Source organism: Drosophila subobscura, chromosome E (genome assembly GCF_008121235.1).
Source record: "Drosophila subobscura isolate 14011-0131.10 chromosome E, UCBerk_Dsub_1.0, whole genome shotgun sequence".
NCBI classification, from domain to species: domain Eukaryota; kingdom Metazoa; phylum Arthropoda; class Insecta; order Diptera; family Drosophilidae; genus Drosophila; species Drosophila subobscura.
This window is the reverse complement of record NC_048531.1, coordinates 8,573,980-8,597,227: the sequence shown is the minus strand read 5'-3', so window position 1 is coordinate 8,597,227 and position 23,248 is coordinate 8,573,980. Positions and strand designations below refer to the sequence as shown.

The 23,248-nt window shown below is 49.9% G+C and overlaps 8 protein-coding genes across 11 annotated transcripts in view; 3 read left to right on the top strand and 5 right to left on the bottom strand.

Moving 5' to 3' along the window:
* Positions 1–17,216, bottom strand: part of LOC117891438 (epidermal growth factor receptor substrate 15-like 1) — a 28,029-nt gene extending 10,813 nt beyond the window's left edge. Inside the window, exons 1-12 of one of the 4 annotated variants that reach the window (XR_004648624.1) lie at positions 16,846–17,216; positions 16,521–16,757; positions 15,669–16,429; positions 15,286–15,607; positions 15,137–15,226; positions 14,811–14,873; positions 14,415–14,612; positions 13,880–14,350; positions 13,628–13,816; positions 13,486–13,557; positions 11,110–11,671; positions 10,330–11,051 (exon numbers count right to left, since the gene is read on the bottom strand). Coding sequence is in view for 3 of the 4 variants with exons in the window: in XM_034796912.1 (XP_034652803.1) it covers positions 10,420–11,051; positions 11,110–11,671; positions 13,486–13,557; positions 13,628–13,816; positions 13,880–14,350; positions 14,415–14,612; positions 14,811–14,873; positions 15,137–15,226; positions 15,286–15,607; positions 15,669–16,429; positions 16,521–16,757; positions 16,846–16,911 (3,663 nt within the window). In the remaining variant the exon portion in view is untranslated. Of the gene's footprint in view, positions 1–9,979; positions 11,052–11,109; positions 11,672–11,954; positions 13,113–13,485; positions 13,558–13,627; positions 13,817–13,879; positions 14,351–14,414; positions 14,613–14,810; positions 14,874–15,136; positions 15,227–15,285; positions 15,608–15,668; positions 16,430–16,520; positions 16,758–16,845 lie in introns of those variants that run through there. The other 3 variants (XM_034796912.1, XM_034796913.1, XM_034796914.1) reach the window with 3 other exon arrangements.
* Positions 61–3,403, top strand: LOC117891439. The gene is made up of 4 exons (XM_034796915.1): positions 61–487; positions 1,702–2,000; positions 2,082–2,420; positions 2,502–3,403. The coding sequence occupies exons 1-4, from the start codon at positions 467–469 to the stop codon at positions 3,142–3,144; spliced, it is 1,302 nt and encodes a 433-aa protein (XP_034652806.1). The 5' UTR covers positions 61–466; the 3' UTR covers positions 3,145–3,403.
* Positions 3,879–5,720, top strand: LOC117891441 (suppressor APC domain-containing protein 2). The gene is made up of 3 exons (XM_034796917.1): positions 3,879–3,951; positions 4,393–5,289; positions 5,351–5,720. Exons 2-3 carry the CDS (start codon positions 4,399–4,401, stop codon positions 5,660–5,662), a joined length of 1,203 nt encoding a protein of 400 aa, XP_034652808.1. The 5' UTR covers positions 3,879–3,951; positions 4,393–4,398; the 3' UTR covers positions 5,663–5,720.
* Positions 5,678–6,239, bottom strand: LOC117891443 (coiled-coil-helix-coiled-coil-helix domain-containing protein 1). Its single transcript, XM_034796920.1, has 2 exons — positions 6,156–6,239; positions 5,678–6,094 (listed from the first exon to the last, which is right to left on the bottom strand). The coding sequence occupies exon 2, from the start codon at positions 6,090–6,092 to the stop codon at positions 5,730–5,732; it is 363 nt and encodes a 120-aa protein (XP_034652811.1). The 5' UTR covers positions 6,093–6,094; positions 6,156–6,239; the 3' UTR covers positions 5,678–5,729.
* LOC117891440 (neuralized-like protein 2) lies at positions 6,274–8,085 on the top strand. The gene is made up of 3 exons (XM_034796916.1): positions 6,274–6,879; positions 6,940–7,242; positions 7,312–8,085. Exons 1-3 carry the CDS (start codon positions 6,384–6,386, stop codon positions 7,425–7,427), a joined length of 915 nt encoding a protein of 304 aa, XP_034652807.1. The 5' UTR covers positions 6,274–6,383; the 3' UTR covers positions 7,428–8,085.
* Positions 8,114–9,952, bottom strand: LOC117891442 (glutathione S-transferase 1). The gene is made up of 3 exons (XM_034796918.1): positions 9,857–9,952; positions 8,846–8,957; positions 8,114–8,779 (listed from the first exon to the last, which is right to left on the bottom strand). The coding sequence occupies exons 2-3, from the start codon at positions 8,938–8,940 to the stop codon at positions 8,203–8,205; spliced, it is 672 nt and encodes a 223-aa protein (XP_034652809.1). The 5' UTR covers positions 8,941–8,957; positions 9,857–9,952; the 3' UTR covers positions 8,114–8,202.
* A 673-nt stretch (positions 17,217–17,889) lies between the features above and the next one.
* On the bottom strand, positions 17,890–22,396 carry LOC117891437 (histone-lysine N-methyltransferase eggless). Its single transcript, XM_034796910.1, has 8 exons — positions 21,178–22,396; positions 20,996–21,113; positions 20,637–20,932; positions 20,320–20,581; positions 19,752–20,257; positions 18,970–19,695; positions 18,197–18,910; positions 17,890–18,124 (listed from the first exon to the last, which is right to left on the bottom strand). Exons 1-8 carry the CDS (start codon positions 22,255–22,257, stop codon positions 17,918–17,920), a joined length of 3,909 nt encoding a protein of 1,302 aa, XP_034652801.1. The 5' UTR covers positions 22,258–22,396; the 3' UTR covers positions 17,890–17,917.
* A 236-nt stretch (positions 22,397–22,632) lies between these two features.
* Positions 22,633–23,116, bottom strand: LOC117890409 (larval cuticle protein 9). The gene is made up of 2 exons (XM_034795221.1): positions 23,010–23,116; positions 22,633–22,948 (listed from the first exon to the last, which is right to left on the bottom strand). The coding sequence occupies exons 1-2, from the start codon at positions 23,019–23,021 to the stop codon at positions 22,682–22,684; spliced, it is 279 nt and encodes a 92-aa protein (XP_034651112.1). The 5' UTR covers positions 23,022–23,116; the 3' UTR covers positions 22,633–22,681.
* Between the last annotated feature and the right edge of the window lie 132 nt (positions 23,117–23,248).

The following is a 23,248-nucleotide window of genomic DNA, read 5'->3' as shown; positions in this document are numbered from 1 at the left end:
ATGAAAATCTTCATTGCAAATGGACAAAAGAATCTTAAAGCAAAGACAGCCGAAAAGTCCGCTACAAAAAGTGCCAGCATGCCTCCAAACTTGAGGCTCTCTCTCTCTCTCTCGCTGTCTCTGTGGCGTTCTCTTGTATGCTAAATTCAAGGCAAAGCTTTCTTTCATTCCACTTTCTTGCGGCACGCTCTTGCTCATTGACCGGGCCTGAAGAAGCAATAGCAGGCGGCAAAGCCAGAGACCCACTGGTAGAGGTTCAACGTCTGCTGGCTGCCACACTCTTGGCTCAGTTTCAGTTCAGTTGTTGCACTTGACGCGTCTTGTTCTGTTCGCGCTGCGGATCAAAGAAAACCGTGAAACCCCAACCCCGGCTCCCAAGGAGGCCAAAATTGAGACCGAGAACCCATTGTTGTGTGCGTGTCGGAAAGAAGTTGATTGCCAGAAGACAAAGATTGTCCCATAGAGCATGGATTATCGTTTACTGTTGGTATGTGTCATTATGGGAAAGGGAGTGGGTAGCTGGTGCTAACTGTTTCTGTCCAAGCCTCAAGTTCGTTGGCCAAGTCATTTGTTTTGCAACACTTACGGTACTGCTGTATGGCTGGGAACCGATGGCCCCATGCGATTCTGGAGCATGCTAATGAATTAAACTAACTGTCGAGTGGTGTGGCAGGGAGTGGGGCTTTTGGCTCTGTTCTGGTCGGTTCCGTTCCGTTCCGTGCCGTTGATGTGCGCTCTTCTAGCTTGGGTGCCGGAGCAACTTTCCCGTTAGCCACGGCATACACACATTCAGAACACACACGCCACCCCAACGAGTTCTCTGGCTGGAGGTGGCACCTCGGGAATTGTCGACCGAAATGCGGTCAATCTCAATCTCAAATCTGCAATTAGGCTACCAATATTTACCATGCAAATTCTTGCCTGTTGTTTATCTGTCTGTATGTGTGTGTGTGTATTTGTTTGTCTTTCTTGTTTCTTTTTTTTTGGTAAGAAACGAGTTTTAGCCTCATTAGAATGTCCCACAGCAGAGGGAAACAAAAGAACTGAGTCTTTGACCCAATTTCCCTTTATACGGAATTCAAATTTGTGCCGTGAATCATGTCACGAAGTCGAGAGATGAACAGCCAGCCACAGTGTGGCTCTGTGGAGATGCCGTACAAAAGGGGTAGTGAGGGGCAGCGGTGGCAGTGACAGCGAAATTCCAAAGTGTCTCTAAGACTGCAGCCAGCCGCCCGCACCGCCACAAAAGAGATGTTACTTGCCGTCTTGACCTGAATCTCTTTGTTGAACTTTTGATTTCATTGAAGTGGCCAGAATTTCAGGGAAAGTTCCCCAGTCCACTGGCCCCTGGCCACGCCACTTAATGGTCAAGTGAGCAACGAGGCCCATCAAGATGCAAAGATCACAGCCTCAGTCGCAGTCTTGGATCTCAGTTTCAGTTTGGGTTTCAGTTCATTTTACAGCGGTCGGGTTTGTTTATCTTCAAGCCCGCAACTTTCGCGCTTTCGCCAAACAACAAAAAAATATCTCAGACAGAGAGAGAGAAGGGGAGAGACAGAGAAAGATAGAGAAAGAGAGAGAATTTCTTTCCGCACAATGCGGGACCATTCATGCTGACTTTGACTTCAACTCGACAATTAATTTGATTTATTTGTCCCCCTCTGTGACTGCCTTCACTCTTTTTGTTTTTTTGTTTCTTAGAAAATTCTCAGCTTTCTGCTGCTGGCCCACTTGGGTCTTGGCCAGCCGCAGCAGTCGCCTGCGACGGATTACGGCGAGGAGCAGCCGCCCGAGGGCTACTACGCCTTTGTGGAGTCCCCGAATGCCGTGCCACCCAGGGTCAGGCCACCGCCGTACACCTTCGTGAATGCGGACTGCAAGGATGTGGCGGCGGGCAAGAAGTCGGCCGTCTCCGTGCACAACATCTGCGGGGATCTGAACAAGGGACAGATACCCAAGAATCCACTCGGACAGAATGTGCTCGGCGAGCCCTATCCCTTGTAAGTCTTCCACCCGATCCTCAGAATTCGTGAGCAGCGTTCCTAAGGGACTCCCATACCCATTTCTATTCCCCCCCACAGCGAGCTCATACGCAATCAGACGTTGAAGTTCTTGTCGAAGACTCTGCCCGTGCTGAAGGCCGACGACACCTTGCCCAAGGTCACCCAGATCATACGCGACGAGCCCGTGGAGCAGCTGGACAACAACAACATCGACAGGCCCTATCCCGGCTCTGGTTCCACACGCGTTCGTCGCAGTCTGCCCGATGGCATAGAATCCAATGAGTACAGCTACTTTGATCCCGCTCTGGACGAGGAGGACGGACACCAGCAGCAGCAGCAGCAGCAGCAGCGAGAGCAGCAACAGAAAAGAGCCGCCGAAGAGCGTAAACCACGAAAGTTCTGCGATGGCGGTGGCGTGTAAGTAAAGCTGGAGGCACACATACCAATGATCTTCTACAGAATCCCTCTGTTAATCCCTCAATAAACTTTCTCCCTTAGATTCTGCACTTTGTATCGGGCCATTCAGGGTGATGGTGGCAGTGCCGCCGCTGCCACGCCCACCGCAGAGCGACGGGAGGAGGTGGGACCCATAAGGTATGAGGGTCCGCCCACACCCTGCCCCGCCAAGGTGGAGTATGCCACGCCAGTGTTCGCCAAGAATTACCAGGGCGCCTGGCGCTATGTGGTCCAGATACCCTACGAGGGCTACTTCACGCAGACGGTGGAGGTGACGCGCTGCATCCAGGCCAGGTGCCACTATCTGGATGGTGGGTGCCTCTCCTCGCCGCGCTGGGTTAGCCTGCTGGTGGCAGAGATCTTCTATCCCAATGCCGAGGACACGGTGCCCACCAGCTCGACGACCACACCGACGCCCTCCGTGCAGGACTTCCAGGCTTATCAGCAGTACCTGCAGAAGCGGGCCGGCGTGGCCACCGCCTCCGATGGCACCTCTTCCACGGGTCCCAATGGCGCCGGAGCGGGTGCGGCGCCGCCGGATGCCCACTGCGATGGCCACGATGAGCTGGGCTGCTTCCAGGTGCGCCTCTACTACGACTGGTTCTTGATACCCGGCTCCTGCAAGTGCTGGCGCCCAGACTACTTTGCCAAATACGTGCGCCGGAAGTCGGTGGCCGATTTGTGAGAGCTCCAAGAGAGATCTTTCGATCCTTAGCCTAGCATTAAGTATACTCTTTAGCAGTTAAGCGTGATGGATCGAGATGAAGTGCTCATTCTAGTGATCCCAGCGGAGGATTCACTGGGATTGCGTAGAGTCTGCAGTTCGTGGCAGATACCAGACACACACAACTATACTTAGGCGATTAGCTCCCTCTTTGACTGATTAAGCCAGGCGCATTGAATTTCGACTAATAAATAAATATACAAATATATTTCTCCTAAAATGCCAGCGCTCTGCTCTGCGCTCGCTCTCCGCTTCGTTTCGCTCGCGGGGATTTAGGCTAGGCCAAACCGCTTCCGATGGCCAAGTGTGTGTGTCTCCTTGTGCTCTTCGTGAGTATCTTTGGGCTAGTGTAAGTGTGTGTGTGTGTGTGTTTAGTTTGAAAGATCCACCGAAAAAAACAAAAACAACAACAGAAACCAGTCCCGCCGCCAGTCAACCAGTTGCGCATGCGTGCCCGCCACAGTCTCGAGACCCATAGTCGTCGTCGAGTGTGCAGTCAGCAGCACAACCAGTCGGTTGGGTTTGCTTTGCTTTGGTTTGGTTTGGGTGTTTTGGCCGGGCGCTGGACCGAACTGAAGCGACGCTGAGCACTGGAAGTGCATTCAATTCATTACATACACATAGAAGGCAACGCCACCGCCGCCACTCGAGAATAGGTGCAAAACTAACTTGCGCAAAAAGCCTTGACGAACGGCCTCAAAAGGCTGCCTGCCACACAAAAAGCGGACTCGGAATTGGTCCAAACATTTCCGCATAGCACTTGGCACAGTAAGTACTCAAAGAATTTGGTTTTGAATTGCATTTGCCAATGGGAATTTAACATCAAAAGTTGTAGTTCAAGGATCCATCAAACTTGTGCCAAGATAAAGTTGAAAAGGATAACCATTCAGCTTGCATCGTTTCAGTGACATTTATGTGATGTTATAATGCAAACATTGGTGCGCCTTCTGCAAGGGTGTTGAAATACAGTTCATGACGTGAGTCTTTCCTTGTGGCAGATGATGTGAGCCACGGGTTAGGCAATTCTCTTTGGTTTTCCCAGCATACATTCCATGACAGCTCCATCGCTGCTCCGTCTTCGTTTGTTGACTGAATCATGAGAGATTCAAACGGGGGCCTCACATGAATATTCAAGTTATGCATTGAGTCCACTGCGTGGGACCATCTCTAATCCGAGCACACACTTTCCATTTTGGGTCTCTCTTGCAGGTGAAGATGCTGCGGCAGAACACCAGCACCAGCATGCTGGCCCTCAACACCAACGACGCGCACAATGGGAACAGCCCCAGCCATGGGCAGTCCCTGGACATGGATGCGCTCCCCAAGCAGTTTGTGATGTCCATGAAGAAGCTCTTCGACATACTGGACGATAAGCAGAGTGGCTATGTGAGGTATGTGGATATCGAAAAGGGTTGGCAGGACGACGGCTCGAAGGGACTGCCGCGCGGTGTCCTCGACTCGCTGCGCCGTGTCACGCCCAGCTGTGGCCTGCTCTCCTTCGAGCGCTTCTGCGCCGGACTGAAGCTCTGCCTGCTGCGCAATCAGCAACAGATGAGCGAGGCCAAGATTCGGCCGAGATCCCAGCCGCAAAGTCTGGGCGCAGAACTGGAGTACGGATCGCCAGCACCACCGCCGAAGCCACCGCGTCAGACAGCAACAGTGGCCACATCGCCGTCCGCTTCTTTGGGCAAGGCAGACATTCGCCATGCCCTGCAGAACTGGCAGCTGAATCTGATGCACAGCGAGCGGGATGCGAGTGCGAATGCAGTCAAGCAGAAGTCGCTGACGCTGAAGACAGCCCGCGAGCAATTCGAGCATCGCGGGTCCGCGGATGGTGGCTCATCATCCACCTCGGCCTCGGCCACTGACTGGAGCCTGGCCCTGCCACCGAAGAAGTCGAGCAGCAAGCGACGCGAGTCGCGCAGACACACGCTGCAGAACGGCATCGACTACAACATGCTGAAGCGGCTCAAGCACCTGGAGGAGCAGCGGGAGCTGCTGCTGTTCGGCCTGGACGGGGTGGAGAAGGCGCGGGACTGGTACATGCAGCAGGTGCTCAACGTGCAGGAGCAGATCAAGTATTTCGGGCGACTCGGCACCAGATTCGTGAGTACAATAAGGTCGCTTGGCCGCTTCCAAAATTGACTATCAACTTTATCCACTGCAGGATCAATGGTCGGAGCTGCAGCAGGAGCGTCTTAACTTCCAGCGTGCACGCGTTCTGGAGGCTAACCGCAGTCTGGCCATTCTGGCCGACACATGGGAGCATGGCGGATATCCGCTGCACATCAATCTGGCCATGCCGTCCAAGCTCTCCGATCTGCTGGAACGCGGCAATCTCTACGAGCAGCAGCAGCAGCATCCGCACCAGCTCCAGCAGTTCCACAATATGCGTGCCATGTCAAATTTCGTCCTCAGCCAGCCCTCCCCCGAGAGCCAGTCGTCCGCGGGTCTGGGCGACGCCGATGTGGTCTACTAGGAACAGGAACTGGACTACTTTGTAAATAGTTTGTGTATTATTAAATGGCTCAACAGTCTGTTCTAGTCTAGAGGGGATTGGGGAAGCGACGCATATACTTGTTCAGCTGCTTGTAGTTGAGGTTGTTGCCCGGCTGAACGACGCCTTGGTTGATGGTCTTCTTGGCCTCGAACTTGCGGTCCATGTAGCACTTGAAGCAGTTCTGAAACTTCTGGATCTCCTTGTCGCAGTACTTCTCCACAAACTCGTTGTCCTTCATGCAGGCGAAGAGTACGCCCATCTCCTGCAGACATGCCACATCCGAGCCGGAATCCGCCTTGCCGCTCACCGTGTTCTTCAGGCGCAGGGGCAGAATCTCTTGGAATGGCACATCCTTCTCCTTCTGCGGCGTTCTGCCACGTGCGGCATAGAGGGCCCCGGGTACGCGCATTTCTACGGAAAACACCACATCAATCAGTTCTTGCTTTTTTAGTCAAATAAATGTAATTCTTACCAATAATATGCGTTTTCTTCGTCTTTCAATTCAGTCAGCTGTGCCGGTTACGTCAAACACGTGTATGTGTGTTTTACAACACTTTCACAATTACAGTGAACGACGCTACACAACACTGTATTTGTATTTTAGCAACAATATTACTGAAAAGGGTAAAAAAAAGCACGGAAAGGAAGGCCAAGAGACAGAGGCCATCACTGGACCGCCACTTATTAACGACCACGCGTCATGGAAGCCGCCCAGAATTCCGAACAGGCGGCACAGCAGCTCGTTGGGCCAGCAGACGCGGTGCATGAGGAGGAGACGCACCAGCCGCACCAACAGCCGCTGTCGAACAGTGTGGGCAGTCTGAAGCGCCAGATCAGCCGTTTCCATCCATATCATGGATCAAACATTCAGCTGGATGACGATGCCACTGTCGCGTATCGCAGGGCGAGCTTCGCCGATGCATTGGCCTTCTCGGAGCGTCCGCTGGCGCCCGGCGACATATTCCTAGTGGAGATTGAGCAGATCGAGCGCGGATGGTCCGGCCACATGCGCCTGGGCCTCACCGAGCTGGCTCCCAATGTGATCGAGGCAAGCGCCGAGGGCCTTCCGCACTTTGCCCTGCCAGACCTGGCCAATATGGGCAACAGCTGGATATACCCGATATCCAAGTTCGATATGAATCAGCGGCAGGAGCCCGTCGACATCATCGAGCCGGATACCTATAGTCAGTCACACCGTGAGTAGACAAAAGCCATCTAGCAGTGAAGTTGTTTTGGTAACGCTCCTGCTCCTCTAGGAAACCTTCTGGGCGATGCCCCACATATAAGGACGCCGCGTGGCCTGCTGCCAAAGAGACTGCTGCGTCCGGCCATGGGCAAGGGAAACTCTGACATTCTGCTCACCGACAGAGGCTCGCGCATCGGCATTATTTACGTGCCCTCAAGCAACAGCCCGTCCAGAGGCGAGCTTCATTTCATCATTAATGGCGTGTCCCGTGGACCCGTCGCCAGAGAAATTCCTTTGAATATGGCACCCCTGTTTGTTGTTATCGATGTGTACGGCACCACCAAGCAGATCCGCATCATCCAGCTCGAGGGCAGTAAGTGCTGTGAATCGAGTCGATGTTTTTGCCGTATTTTTGTAACCATCTACCCCTTCGATTCCACAGTTCTTTCCCTGCAAAGCGCCTGTCGCAATGTCATCCTGGAGAACGTTCCAGAGAATGCGATTGGCCACCTGCCACTGCCGGAAAGCATCAAAAGATTCCTGCTGCGTCGAGATTAGGGTCACACATATATATATATATATCTATGGCTCTATGTAATAGAGTTCCGTGTGAATGTAGAGAGAGAGAGTGTGTGAGACAGTGTGTATGCATGAGCGTGGATCGTGATAGTCTGTTTACCCATATTTTTATAAGCATGTAACACAAGTACCAGCAGCAGTAGCAGCCACAACTGAAGTGCCCGTACGTTGACTCTTGATTCCAGACACCAGGCGTCGAGGGCCGCATCTAATGGATTGGATTGGTGCCGATGCACTCCGCTAACTTCCGTTAGCCACGACTTCCCAGTTAAACGCTATACAATATCATTCCCCAGGTCACCCTTCCTTTGCTGTGGCGGGCGTATAATTGTAAAATGTTCTAGTTATATTTTTGATCAGGCTGGTTTCGTTAATTATATTTTTGAAGAAAATTATGTTTGAGAACATAACCAATCGTCATCCGACTCAATAGGAGAGGATGCCATGCCCCTATCTGGGAGGACATTTACGATTATCTTCCAGCTGCAGAGCATCAGACCGGACCCAACACACCGCCCTGCCTTTTAGCGTTTCGGTTCCGATCCATTCAAGACTATTTCCGTTTGCTTTACTCCTAAGTGATTGTTGCTAAATGTAAGTTAAGAGTGTAATAAAATACCGAACGAAGTTGCTGTAATCCGTCGAATTCCATATTCCCCTAGGGGTTGCAACACTAAAGTCGTTTATTCAAGCAAAGATAATTGTATGTATGTAAAGATATAGAGGATTAGATAGGCCGACGCTAGGGGGCCTCCTACTTGCCGCGATTCTCGGCCAACTTGGCTTTGAAAATTACCTTCAGCTCGTCGGCCCCATCTCCGTTCACCTCCTGGTAGTAGGGCAGCTCAGCCACACGCTTCAGCCAGGCTTGGACCTTGGGGAACTTGAATTCATCAATTGGAGCAGCTTCGTTTACCGAAGTGACTGTGGCCACGGCACAGAAGTCGGCAATGGTCAGATCACTGCCGCACAAGTAGGGCTGATCCTTCAGGAAGCCCTCCAGAATCTCGTAGCATTTCTGGATGTACGCAATCTTGTCAATGGAACAGTCCGTCGAGCCGAAGTATAGGATGGGCTCATACAAGAAACGAAGGCGTGCGAACAAATGACCCGAGTCCAGATGCAGACGCGCATCGACATTGGCGCGCTGCACCAAGTCCTTGGGGTAGAGCTGCTGGTGCTCCTTTCCGTATTTCTCCACCAGATAGGCGCAAATGGCGTGCGAGTCGATTATCGTTGCACCCCCATCGATCAGGGTGGGGATGGTGTGCTGGGGGTTCAATTTTATGAATTCTGGCGTCAGATGTTCACCTTTCAGCAGGTTAAGTGGCCTGGACGGGTGGAAAATCTTCGGTTAATTGGTTTATATATGGGAAACTATAGCTGTGGGAACTTACCGCAATTCAAGATCAAGGCCGATCGCCTTGGCCGTGAGAAGAACGGCGCGAGAGGGAGGACTCAGCGTGGCATAGTAGAGGGCTGGCTTCGACATGGTTGTTCTGTGAATATCTGTCGGGAAATGGTGAAATTAGTTGGACGAACTCTAGAAGCCACCCACGCGCTTAACTTCATTAAACAGAGTGAACACACTCTTACCCCACGGGAATATCAGATAACCTCGAAGCTACAAACAAAGATGCACATACACACATACATAAGTATAAATATATACATATATATATATATGTATGAAGATAAGTCACTATCAGAGGGCACTCAACATAGAAACGAGCACCTGTAGGAATTTTACTGGCAGCCCCGTCAGCGCTTGTCCCCACACATAAGCATGTATGAGTAACCCCGCAAACTATCCCTGGGACTGGGAAATTAAATTTACAAAACAAATGTAATTAGCGGTCCAAGCACACACACACAGTCCATACTTGAACACGCTCAAAAGTATATGTAGATGTTGGAAAAGTACAGATCGTGCCTTTTTTGTGTGTTTCTCTTGCTGGCTCACTCTCTCTCGCAGCGTACATATATACGTTTGTTTGCCGGCAGACTGCAATACCCTTGAAGAGGATATTAATCTTCGCCAGGTGTTTGAAACGCTTGCCACATTCCGATCCTGCGAGGCATACATTTGGAATTTGTTGATGCAATAACGTGGTTTTACAGCCCTGTCGTAATGGAACGTTGCACAGAACCTTTTTATTCACTCAATTTTTTTATAGCGCGCAGTGGTATTGTATCTGTCAGGGTATCAAATGGTCGGCATCCCGAAGTCAGGCGCCCCCTCTTGTTTTATAGTGCTATTGCAGCAGAATACATGTGAGTGTGTGTGAGTAGGGGGGACGGACTCTACGCTGTTAGCGTTTGATTACTCCCATCCCCGTCCCCTTTAGAGATTATTATTTCACATTTGTTTAAGCGCACAGCACAGCACAACACAGCGAAACACTCACACAATTTTCTATGACCGCTCGCTGCAAACTCGGAAAAGTAAATGTGGGAATGTCAGAGAGAACCTGGAGCAGCAGCGTAACGAAACGAAACGAAAGCGCGGCTACGGACACAGCTGTTTATCATGCTGTTTCATTCGTTATAGACTTTAATTCATAAACTTTTGGTACAGGTTAAATCGCAATATGTTTAGGTTCTACGAGTATATGATTGCCGGTAATTTAATAATGGTATATAGCGAATATGCGAACGTACTTAAAGAGCTTATACATAGATATGCAGTAATACCAACGTTTTTCATCCGCACACGGCAGACGCGCAATTCCTTGAGCCCAGAAGAGGAACAAGAAAAGGCTAGAAGCCTGAATCAAGCGATTATAAGTTAAAGTAATAAAATGGTGTCGTATAGAACATTATATGCACTTAATTGGAGATTTCTAATTGATCGATCACACACTTCTGTTTCGTTTTGCACCCTCAATTGTCGAGCATGCTGCGCTTGAGCGCCTCCTCCAGGTCAGCGTCAAAGCTCTCCGGCTTTGAGTAGTCCGCCGCGTATCTATCCTTAGTTTGATCTTTTTTTGGCCCCGCCATTCTGCTTGCCCTCCGGGAAGCCCTTGCCAAAGTCACTCGAGAAGTTATGGACATCGAAGGCCTCAAATTTGGCAAAGTTGTTGTCAAGTTGAGTGGAGTTGGCCGGCTTGCTGCCGCCAAAGCTGTCCTCGAAGTTGTCATTGAAGGCGTCGCTGCTAACGGCAAAGGCATCGAAGGCCGCCGTCCTGCTCGCACTGTTTTGATCGCTGCCCAAAGCTTTTGTGGCCGTTATCGGCGATGAGCCGGTGGCTGTGATTGAGTTTTCGTTAGGCTTAAAGTTATCATTAAATGCATCGAAGAAGGAATCGTTGAGTTTCTTGGTCATCGTCGTCGTCGTAGTGGTTGTGGTTGTAGCTCCAACTGATCCCGATCCGAAGTCATCAAAGTCTGCAAACGCATCCAGCGCCGTCTGGGACTTCGTGTGGTTCTGTGAGGCATTCGAGTGGTGCGAGGATGGGGCCGGACTCGCATTCAGATTGAATGCATCGAACTGCTGCATTATATCGTTGTTCAATGGCGTTACAGCTCTCGGTTTGGTGCTGTTGTTGATGTTCATGTTTTTTACGTTGTTCAGGGTTTTCACAGCGGCGGTTCCCATCTCATCTGAAATATGGAAATGCTATCAAGATGAGATTCTGTTAAGTGCACTATGCATACGCACCCTCTGAGCTAAAGTCCTCGGCAAAGTTCTTTTTGTGGGCCTCTCCCTTGGAGCCGACCTGCTGATCCTCCTCCTCGTCATCGGCAAAGGGGTCTTTGATGCTGAACGGGTCTTCATAGCGGTAGTCCTTGAACGGATCATCCTTGAAGTCTGTGGGCCCCGTGATGAGGCCTGGCGTTGGTGTCTTCGCATTGACGTTTCCTTTGCCGCCGCCGAAGGCATCAAAGAGACTCGCTTCCAGGCCTAGGCTTATAGGGTTTCCCACTCCCGTTGGGGCTTGCGCCTGGAGCGGTGTGTTGGAACGCGACAAGTGTTGGTTATTTGAGGTGGTGGATATGGTGGAGGTGGTGCTGGTGAGGGCGGGAATTGTTGGAGCTGTCGACGAGGATGAGGATGTCGCTGGCAGTATGGGGTGCAGAGGTGTGCTGGCGACCTTGGAGCCCGGTGCCGCATCATCGAACAGGGAGAAGCTGTCTAGCAGCGAGGCATTGATCGCTGGAATAGGGGTGGCCGTGCCCATAGGCGTGGGCGTGGCTGCGGGCGTGCTTGGAATGTTCTGGAGCTGTACGGATGTGTGCGGGAAGGTTGTACGAGTGCGTGTGTGTGGAGGAAAAATCAAATAAATTAAAAGTAAATCAAATTGAAATCAAATCGAATCGAGTCAAACTTATAAACAAAAAGATAATACAATAAAAAAGTCAAACGAAAGCATTAAAGCACACATCGCAAAGGTGGTGGCTTAGGAGGAGGAGGAGGAGGAGGACCACGACCATTAGCATTACCATTACCAGAACCCAGGGAAAGCATTCCTCTCCTGCTCCCCATACAACTCTCTCTCTGACGTACGTGGAATGATGTCGAACATAGATATTTCTCTTTATTAATAATGCAAAACGTTTTCTCTGTTACATTTTGGGTATCGGTTAGGTTGCGGGCTCCCTTTATATGCGTGTGTATGGATATATTTATATTATATGTACGGACCCATGTGATGCACAGAAAAATCAATGCACGGGAAGCTTGTGTGTGTGTTATGTGGGTTTTATTATAATCAAAATCTGACAATTATATAGCTGGGTACTTGGAGGCTAAGCTATACCGCATAGATTCCTATAATATATGTTGGTTTTAATTCTCTTCTGATGCAATTTCGTTAAATAGTAGTGGGGACGCTCAGGCCAACTCCCCCATAAAATTCAAAATATTCTGCGGCAGTTTACATTCATAATCCATAATAAATGTATTGTTTTTGAGTGTACGATGTCAAATGTTGTCAATATCTGTTTGTATGTAGGTATTATCGCATATGCAGAAACAACAAACAACTTGCATTTAAATTCCCTTTAGAGAGATCCTTCTCTTGACTAGCAAATGAACAAACCATCCAAGAATGTACATATGTATGACTAGTTAAGATCCTCCAGTTGAGATCATTGATATTTAAACAATTCGAGGGAAGTCTCCATAACATAATCGTAATATTAAGCTAAATACAATATATTGCACAACATTTCGGAATCGAACTTTGAATCGAGCTACGTTTATCCATCCGTTTCCTCCCATCTTTCTATCCATATATTTCGTTTAGTTTTCTTTTCTTTTGGTTTTTGACTACATTTATAACACGACGAGACGTAACGCTTGGAATTTGTTTGAGTTTTTGAATTGATTTAGTACATTTAGCTAATTGGAGGCATGATTGATAAGTCTGTATGGGCAGGGCTCTGTCTCTCCTCTGCCATGCATGTACCATGACTAATACGAGACGAGTATGTTTAGGTTTTTGTGTAATTTAATATGTGGTGTGGTTCGCCATAAACTTTTCTCTGTACGCTTCAAATCGATTTGCAATGCTGCTAGAGGAGGAGGCTCTCCCATTAACTGACTGTTTGTGTGTGTGTGTGTTGTGATAGTACTGATATTATGTATATTATATACGAGTATATATATGTATATGTATATATATATGCATTATAGAAATGTGATTATTCTTAAGATGTTCACTGAAAGTAAAAAGTTGCAAGAGATGAGAGAGAGAGAGACCAGAAGGTTAGTTTTCATACGAGCCAAAGGCCATTGACTACTGGGCGGGAATAGGGTTTCGTTCACGGGGTGTACGAGGTGGAGTGGCAATAAACAATAACTCAAGTGTACAATAAACAAAGTAAAACCAATATAAATACTCAAAGTTCTACTTTTGTCAGTGAGTGCTTCAAAAAATAATATGTTTATTTCTAAACTACACAAAATAACTTAAGAATTGTTAGTAAATAAACGTTATTGGAAACCAAACTTGAATTAGCACAGCTACAGGTGCGGGTGAACGGTGGGCATGCATTACCACCGATCCCAGCGTACATTGAATTGGGTACCAACCTTATTGTCAAAGTCTTCAAAGTCAGCGAAGCCTCCTCCCCCGCCGCCGCCGCCTCCGAAACCACTCGTTGGCTGTGGGAATAAGAGTACACAATTCTTTAATTAATAATCTTCTCAGCAACTCCTAAGTGTCCTGCCTTACCTGTGGTCCTCGTGGTGGGGCTGGTCTGGGTGGCGGCACCTTGGATTTCTTTGGGGGCAATGCTGGACTAGGTGACTCTGGTCGTGGCGGTGGGCCTGATCTCTGTGCGTTGGGGCTAAGCACCTGACCCTGGCCGGTGGGCGCGTGCAGAGCAGCAAACGGATCGCTGCCAAAGTCGTCCTTCCCAGGCTGCAATGCATGATCGGTGGGTGAGTCGTCGGGCTTCCCTCTAAACCCAATGCCCGGCCTTACCTCCGGTGTGATGGCGCTACTTTTGCTGCCTCCGAATGCGTCCGCACCAAAGGGATCGCGTTGCGTTTGGCCAAAACCAGCTGATGATCCTGTCTGGCCAAAGCCTGTTCCACTCTGGCCAAACGCATCGAAGCCGCTGTCAAAGCCGGAGCTCATCGTGAAGCTGTCATCGAAGCCGGCATTGATGGCTGGCTTGCTGACCTGGCCGCTAAAGGGATCGTTGCCGAAGCCGTTGGTCGACTGGTTGGCCCGATTGGCCGCTCCGCTGTTGTTCTCGTCGAAGGGGTCGTCCTTGGGCATTTCGATCTCCTTGTTGAGTGTCTTGCGAGCGTCATCGAATTCCGGTTCAATTTTCAGCTGGTACTCGGAAACGAGCTCCGCGTTCTGGGTCTCCATGGCGGCGCGACATATGAGCAGCGCATCGGTCATCTGGCGCTGCGTCTCCATCAATTGAGTGACCATCGAACGCACCTTTCGAAAAGGGGAGCATGAACATAAGCGCCAAAGGAATGCCAAAGGAATGTAAACCACTTACCGAGCTAATTTGGAGCTGCGTGTTCTGCAGATGCTTGGTCAGCTTGGAGAGTTCGCGATTGTTGTCGTCGTACTCCTTCTGCAGAGACGTCTCCTCATCCTTGAGCTTCTGCAGCTCGGAGCGCTTGGCATTCAGTTCGCCCTCCTGTTCGTTGATGGTCTCCTCCTGCTTCTGGCACTGGTCCCGTATCTTGTTTACCTACAAAAACACATTTGCAAATGCGATTCCGATGAGTGTTAGATGCTTCTCTGACATATCCAAAGTGTGCACAACATTAAGGCCAATAAATATGCAAATATATACACACATATACACAATACTGTGTACAATAATAAACATGAACAACATAAAAACAAACATACAAAAAACATAAAGAAGTGAGGAACTGAAACAAACCTGGCTGCTTGTGGCGGATATGTCAAGACTTACGTTGGCCAACACGGCCGTAATTTGGTTAACCTTATGAAATCGGAACAAGTTGTGTGAATAAGTTTTAAAGTGCAATCACCGATTTAGTAGGGGTTTCGTTTTGCATTTAGCCAATTTGTTAACAGAATGTGGAAGTGTGGAGGTTGTAGGTTGTAGGTTGGAGTTTGGAGTGTGGCGTAACCATGACAAAGAAAGGGAAATCAGAGTTCAAATTAAAATTAAAATGTTAAACCCAAAAGAGCAAGCAAAGTGAAGCAGCGGCCTTATGGCGTAGATGCATGCAAATTAAATACTTGAGCCTGCAGATCGTCCAGACGCTTCTGTGCCTCTCCACGCTGATTCTCCAGCTGCTTCAGTGTAGCCGTCAATGTGTCCAGTTCGCTCTGCAAAGTCACTTCCGATTAGTCTCAATCGTTGTGTCGAATCTTCAGAATTCACTGACCTGCAGACTGCGCACTTCCCCGTTCTTGATGCGCACATCGGCCTCCTTTTGGGCAATCTCCGTCTCGAGCACACGCCTTTCGCGCGCCAGCTCCTCGATCTCCTTGGAGATCATCTCCAGCTCGGGGTTGGAGTACGTTGGCTTAGTCTCCTGCAGCTGCATGTCCACGCCCGACACAGTCGAGCGCATTGATGGCGGCACCATGTTGGCAGTCAGTACATGCGGCGGATCCACGCCGCGCTGCTTCCGCTCGACGAACCACATGGCCAGGGCGAACTGCTCCACAGTCAACTTGCCCGACTGATTAGTGTCGCACAGAGCCCTGAAAGTAAACGTTTGAGTAAAGGGTTCCCTCGAATATGGTTTATAGCTGCAATCCTCACCAGATATCGGCCAGACTGCGTTGTGGTATACCCGACTTTATGAAAATGTCCTTCACCTCGAGGCCAGAGACCAGGCCGTCCTTGTCGAGGTCCGACTGACGGAATATCTCCTCGAATCGGTTCAGCTCAGAGGCAGTCACCACCCAGTCCGCACTGGCCGTCACTGGGGCGCCGATCGGTATCAGCGGATCGGTCTGGATCAGAGGCTGGGAACTGACCGCGCCCACGGGCGGAATGCGGGTCATGGGCGGCACGGCCACGGGCATCGGAATAGCCGCCGGCGGAGCTATGTCCTTGGGGAAGTTGGCGACAAAGCCACTATCGCCGAATCCCTCACCGCTGGGGGCGCGTGGCATGGCAGCACCAGCTGGTGGCGGCGGCATGGCAGGTTTGGGTGGCGGACCAGCGCCTCCGGCCTTCCGCAACTCAGGTGGGAGGACACTGGGCACAGTGCGCTTCTGGAGCGTCTGGTAGACGAGATGCATGGCCACAATGAACTCGTGCTTGTCCAAGTTGCCGTCCTTGTCCTGATCGGCCAGGTCCCAGATGGTGCCGAGGATGTTCATCGGCAGCTTGGACTCCATGAGCACGCCTTTCACCTTGTCGCCGGGCAGCATGCCGTCTTGGGGGCGGAGCGACTGGAATAGCTGCTCGTACTTGAGCCGATCGATGACACTGATTGACCAGTCGCCGGTGGCCGCCCCTCCGCTCGCAACGGGACCTGTTTGAATGCGAGCGGGCACCATTTTTGGTAGTTCACCCTGGGGGTAAGTAATGACATTTCGTGTGACACACATAAGTTCGTGGCTGGCTATTGTGTAACTGGTGCAATCTCTATGCCGATTCTCTTACCACTTTCGGTGGGTTGACAGTGTCCACATAAATGTTGTTCATGTTGGCCACCTGACCCGCCTGGGAGAGGGAGACTAGCTTCAGGGCCACGAAGAAACCGGGCTTGTCGAGGAAACCCTTCCCATTTGGATCGGACAGATCCCAAATGCGACTGAGCACCACATCGCTGAGGCCCGACCTCTTCAGAAACTTGGCCGCCGTCATGGCCTCAATCGCCCCAGTGCCTTTTGGGTCGATCTGCAAAAATCAATAGGGGGTTGCAAGAAAACCGAAACGAGCCCAAGCCATATTCCCGCTTCGCGACGCCACGCCTGGGCGTCCTTACCTGTTTGTAGTAAGCCTCGTAGATGCCGATGTGCTTGCTGCACACCTTGGCAAAATCCAAATTCATTTTGACCAAATTTTCTCACTGTTATTCACGAGTTAAGCTGCAGAACGAGCACGAGAACGCGTAAGCGTAAGTCTGTTATCACAAAATCGATTTTTCTCCTATTGACGAGGGCGGAACGGAAACGAACTCCTGAAGAGCGAGTGTGCAAACGCTTATATTGCGCCGACCACGGGTTGCATCCACGAGGGCAGTTGCTCTAGCCACCTACAATATTGCTGCGCGCATTTCGGTCTTGCATTTAACATTTAATTGCAATTGAAAATCGAATACAATACACTTCTGAATTTAGTTTTTTTTGTATTTATAAAATATACTGCCCGACCCTAAATATACCGAAATATACCTTTCTCATTTGCAGAATATACCGAGAAATAAAATAAGCTTAACCCACTTAAACACCATCTATTTAAACAAGTGAACACCTTGAGTTGAAACTCGGAAAACAATACTGTTTGTAAATGATCCTGTTAGCTACATGTTTCGTCCTTACTAAACAATACCAATGACCATGATTTCTTTTTCCTGAACTGTGATAAAATGGTTCAAGTTTTATATTGTTCGCGCGTAAATTGAAATACCCCCTGTTCGACAATGGGTTAAATCGTTCTGTGCCCATGATCCGAATTCCTATTTCTCGATTTGGATATTCGGTTTAATATTTCTAGCTAACCAGAATCTTCAGGACTTCTCATATAATTTAATCCAACATATGCATACATTTACCGCCAAATTGGCCAGCTTTGAGAGCTTCTGTTGTTTTGATTAGTTATAAAATACGGAAATATGGAATGAAACGATTTTCATTTTGAGGATAGACATTTGTATACCCTATTTCGTTTAATTAATGTTAAATTCATGTTTTTCGAAGCTGCTCTGAAATAATTATTTTCAATTGTTCTGAGATTGACATGACAGCGCCAAGAGCAGTCAACTATCGGTATCGTTGTGCCAGCCAAGTGAGATTTGAAATTCAAATTGGGGGCTTCTGACTATGTGTGTTGTAGAATTAGAGCAAGCGAACGCGACAGTTGGCGGCACCGCACTGGCAGTAGAGAACCTTATTGGGGACCACGCCCACTTCGTAGTTGTAGTTCCAGGTCAGCTCGGTGCCGGAGCGAATGTGCGAGGAGGCAAAGAAGCCGACCCAGGGGAAGCGCAGATCGTGGGTATCCACAAAGACATTCTGCACAAACAGATTGGGGTTGCACGAATGCTGCACGAGCAGAGGAATAAGCATTAATTAAAGATAATTGCAACATGCCGCGCGGCTGAGCTGAAAACTCACATTGAAGTAGCGTCCCAAATTGCCAGTTGTCTTGGCGTCCATGATGAAGGGGGTCTGGTCTTTGCCAAAGAAGCGGCGCACAGAGTTTTCACGCACTGTTTCATCCAGATCAGTGTTGGGATTGAAGCTAATTACTTGCCGCTCTTGCGAGTCCAATTCGGTGTTCTGCGTGCTGCTGCTGTTGCTGCGTGAGGAGCGCAGCCTGTCCTTCTTCTTAATGTAATAGTTGTTGGGTCGGAAGTCATCGTCGTCTTCCGCATCGGGGCCGTAACTGTCGTCTTCGGGGTCCGGGTCCGAGCGCTCCACGTCCGATTCGTAGCCCTCCTTCAGCTGCTCGGCCACCTCAATGTAGTCGAGATCGGCAAAGTACTCGTCCCCTGCATCCTGGCCGCCCTCATTGGCCTTCGCCTCAGTCAGCAAGTGGCCGGCATAGATGCACACGAAGGCGCCCTTGGGAATGTCGTTGACACAGCGCAGACCCCAGCCACGGTTCGAGGTTTTGAACACCTGCAGCTTCATCTCCAGCGAGTGCTGGACCACACGGTTCAGACAGTTCTTCTTGCACTTGCAGCGCGAGTTGCACTCGTAGATGCCCGTCAGCACGCCCTCGTACAGACGCTTGTACTGGTAGCCGATCTCCTCAAGAGGCTTCTTGGGATTGCAGTACCGGACGCCGGTCACGGTCAGCTGCCAGCAAGCGCACTTCGATTTGTCCTGCAAATGAAACACCTCCTCAATTATGCTTGGATCATGCAATGCAGATTCGAACTTACCGAACAATCATCCTCGCAATCGCAGCACACAAGGAACTCCTCGTCGAGATTCAGGTTCACGCCCTCGGTCGGAATGCGCTGTTTGGCGTATTCGCAGGGCGGCGGAAGAGTGTTGTCGTAGTAGTTAACCAGGGGAATTGCCATCTTCTCCTGCCCCTTGGAGATGTCCGCCTCCTTGACGATGGTCGATTCGATGTAGTACTCGGCCAGGCAACAAAGGTCTGGAGTGAAGTCGAAGTTGTCTACATTGAGGATATTATTGGTGACCCGCAGATAGTGGTGCACTTCGGCCATGTTGCGCATAGTCCGGCCACACGGACCGCGATAGATGACTGTTCGCTTGGTCTTCTGCCTCATAATCATGCGCTCCCATCCCGACAGCAGTGGCTTGGACAGCGGACTGTAGCTGTCCAGACGATGCACGACCGTGAAGAGACAGCCCGGGTTGCATTTGTGGGTCTTAAAATCCTTCGTCGGCAGATTCCGCTTGGCAGTGAAGTGCACCACCTGGCCCTTGGGACGGATGTCGTCGTCCACGTAGATGGTGGAGTTGTTTAGGTGACGGACAGCGGAGGCGGATGCCATTGCCGCTGAAGGGGATGCAGACGATGAGCTTGTCGATCCTGATTTCGCGGTGCTTTTGCGGGCTATGGCACGTATCTTTTGATCCACCTGTCTGTTGCTCGACTCCATCTCCTTGGTGTAACGTATGAAGGGTTCAGTGCGCTGCAAGTCCGAAGTTAGTTGGATATGCAGCAATTTCTAATGAATAACAAACTCACTCTAGGGACCCGCATCTGGTGGATGGCACTGTCGGCATTCAGGGAATTCTGCGTCTCCTTGAAGACGGGGGCCAAGCGCAGCGAGCCGCGATATATCCACTCCGTGTGGTTCTTGTCGGCCTCGAACTGCATCAGCACCAGGCTGCAGTCGACCTCAATGACGCGGGCATACAGCCAGGTGCCGTTGGACTCGGTGTTCATGCTCTGTCCTTTGGTGCATTGCACCATGGGCCTGTCCACCGCGTACTTCTCCACGTACTTCTGGATGAAATCGCGCGAGGCGGGGTGCACATCCTCCCACACCTTTTCAGATGCCTGGCACACCAGGCGCACATCGCTGTGGTGCACATACTGGGTGTAGCCGTCGTCGTAAAATATCAGATAGCGAAAGCGATTGTTTTGCTTCAGGGGCTCGGCAATGATGCCCGGATAGAAGGCGCTCTGCACCACGCCCTTCTCCTTGCCACGCACCAGTGTGCCGTCAAAGAAGGCGATCACGCGGGTGCCTGACCGAAAGGGAAGACAGTTTATTCAGAGAGTAATTGAAGGAAGGATTGCATCCACTCACCAATGGCCAGACGCACTGTCGGCGGATCAAAGTAGGCCAAGTGCTTTGCCGTCACCGTCTTCATCATCGGATAGGGCATGTGCTGATACTTGATCTTATAGGCCTTCACGGTGACACCTCCGGCGGTGGTGGTGTCGCAGATCTCCACCACATTGACAGACACCCAGCTGGCAATGGCCTTGTTCTTCACGGCGTAGTAGGTTTCCCCCACCTCGATCGGCGGCCGTTCGATTTCACCAGCTGCAGGCAGGTGTTGCAGGCGCTAAAATATCAAAATATCAAAATTTGTTCACCATCTTCCTCCGCTATTAACTCACTTTATAATCACTGGTGCAGATATTCTGGTGGAGATCCAGGGGCGGCAATTGCTTGTGCACCACCTGGCATGAGTTGTATACGGAGCAGTGCATCTTGTCCGCCAAACTTTGGACCTTTGCCAGCTTCAGGTCCACCTCCTCGAACTCCTGCCCCAAGCGCTCCATTCTGGCTTCAATGATGGACTTTGACCAGTTGAGTTGCTTTTCAAAGTCCACCATATTTAGCGTCTTCTTAATGGCATCTTCCAGTTCGTTCTCGATTAGATTCAATACATTCTTGGAAAACTCGGGTTTTTCTACAACAAAGCAAAGAAAATATTAAAATATAAACTTCTTAACAGCTGGTTGGATGGCTGCACCTGGTGGCTTTTCATCCTCCTCCTCGTCGCTGCTGTCCAGGGTCACAAAGTCAGCCTGCTCCTGCTTGAATTCCCTCAGCAACAGCGGCTGCTTCGCCAACAGAAGACCGGCGTACTCCTAAAAGGGACATTTTGTATACAAAACATTGATCCACTAGTAGAACTAGAAGCTGCGACCTCACCTCATAGGTGTCCACGGCTGTGTCGTAGCAGCCCATGCATATGTACTGCGTCTTATGCAACTTCCTCGGAGCCTTGTAGAAGTTCAGGATAGCCACGCATGCCAGCACATACTGCTTGTGTCGCCGCTTGCAGTTGCAGTTAATGCAATCCTTGTTGTAGGAGATCACCCCGTCCCAGGCAAAGTCGCCTTTGGGCTCCTCCTCTTCGTCTTTCTTTGGCGGATTACCAATTTCTAGCACAACCGCGAGAGCTTCTTTGGGGGCGTCACTGGGAGATTCGTCGATTTCCATTGAGTCGACATTATCTTTTGGTTTAACTTTTGGCTCGACTGGCACTCCATTCACCTTGGAATCAACTGGCGACTCCAACTGAGTTGTAGCTTCGGAAGACTTTTGGTTGTCCTTTGCTTCTTGGGCTGCTTTTGGGCTGGCCACTGGTACATCTTCTGCCATGGCTGTGTCATCATCCATTTTAATACTGTCGTCAGGTTTTGATGCAGTCTCTGGCGGCACCACCTCCTTTTCCTTGGCAAGGGAATCATCTGAAGTTGGACTGCTGATTAGTTCAATGCTGCTGTCAGCCAAGGCGTCACTTTCCTTGCTCTCCTTGCTGTCGGTTTCACTTTCCTTTAGCTCAGACTTCTTGGTGGCGCCTGGTTTTTGCTCCTCATCCTCTTCAAGGGGCAGTAACTCCTCCTCGTTTACGTCGTTTGAGGAAGGCGACTTGAGGGGACTCTCGAGGAGCTCTACACTGTTGGCCGACTCTGTTCTTGGCGCCAAAGCCTCTGCCGGTGTGGGGCTACTCAGCAACTCGAAGCTACTGTCGGCTTCGAGATCCTTGGCCTCCTCAAGTGCCTCCGGATCCTTCTCTAGCGCTTTGCTCGATTTTGGAATGTCAATAGTCAGATCCTTCATTTCAGTATCCACATCCATTTTTGCAATTTTCTCTGGCGATGCAGAGCAGTTCTCGCCGGTTGCCGGTGGCTGCGCGTTTTTTTCTTCCTCCACAATAGCTGTCGCAGCCTCACTCAAAGAGGCTTCCGGGCTGTCCAAAATGTCCATGGCAGCGGACTCAGCCATGGCTTAACAACTCCTTCAAACTCTTTGAAAAGATTTTAGCACACAAACGCAAAAATAACAAATTTTTTTTTTTTTTTTGATATTTAATCGCTACAGCGAAATTGGTTGGCCGCAGAGATGAGACGGTAAACAAAATTGCACAAAAATGTTACCAGCAATTTTCGCAACACTAGGCAACACTGAAAACTGAAGAAGAAAAATACCATTCACAACGATGGCCTAGGACAGTGCTGTCGGTTGAGAAATAGTTCGCTCCGGGCAATAGGCGCCGATTTCACTCGAATCATCAAATTTTGAATATAAAGGATGCTCGCTTTACAACTTGCCTTGCACACGAACGCACCGAAAATTTCACAATTGAATTGCAACGAACTATTTTCTGCTATACGTTTGATTTTATTTTGGGAATGAATTGGTTAAGAGCTTATGCCTCGACAACCTTTGGGTGATAGCCGGTCTCATCAGCAGTGTAGACAACCTTGACCAGCTGGCCGTTGGGAGCCACATACTCGTATTCTCCAGAAACCACCCAGTTGTCATGTTCCTTCAGCACACCAGACTGGACAGCCTTGATGTGGTTGGAGAGCTCATAGGCATACTTGAAGTCCTCCACGTTCACCTCGGAGTCGCTCTTCAGGACATCAGCCTCTTCGTTGGCATAGGCGAGGGCCAAAAGGCAGGCAAGAACAATCTGTAGGAGAACACTTTGCTAGAAGATATTCTTTTTTATATATTTCGAGATGTTCACTTACCACGAACTTCATGTTGAATGATAAGGATATGTATGCTGACAGAGTGCGAAGCAAATCTAACTAATGCCATCCAAAATAGTCGTTTATATACAGATTTTTTGACATTTTGCAACTGACCTGACGACTGCGGCAGCGCAGCAGCCGGCAGGGCAGCCTAGCAAAGCGTATAAATTGTCTCATAACTGGATTTAAATGGACTTTTGTCTTAATTAAAGAAAACACGCTGGTGCAGTCATTGT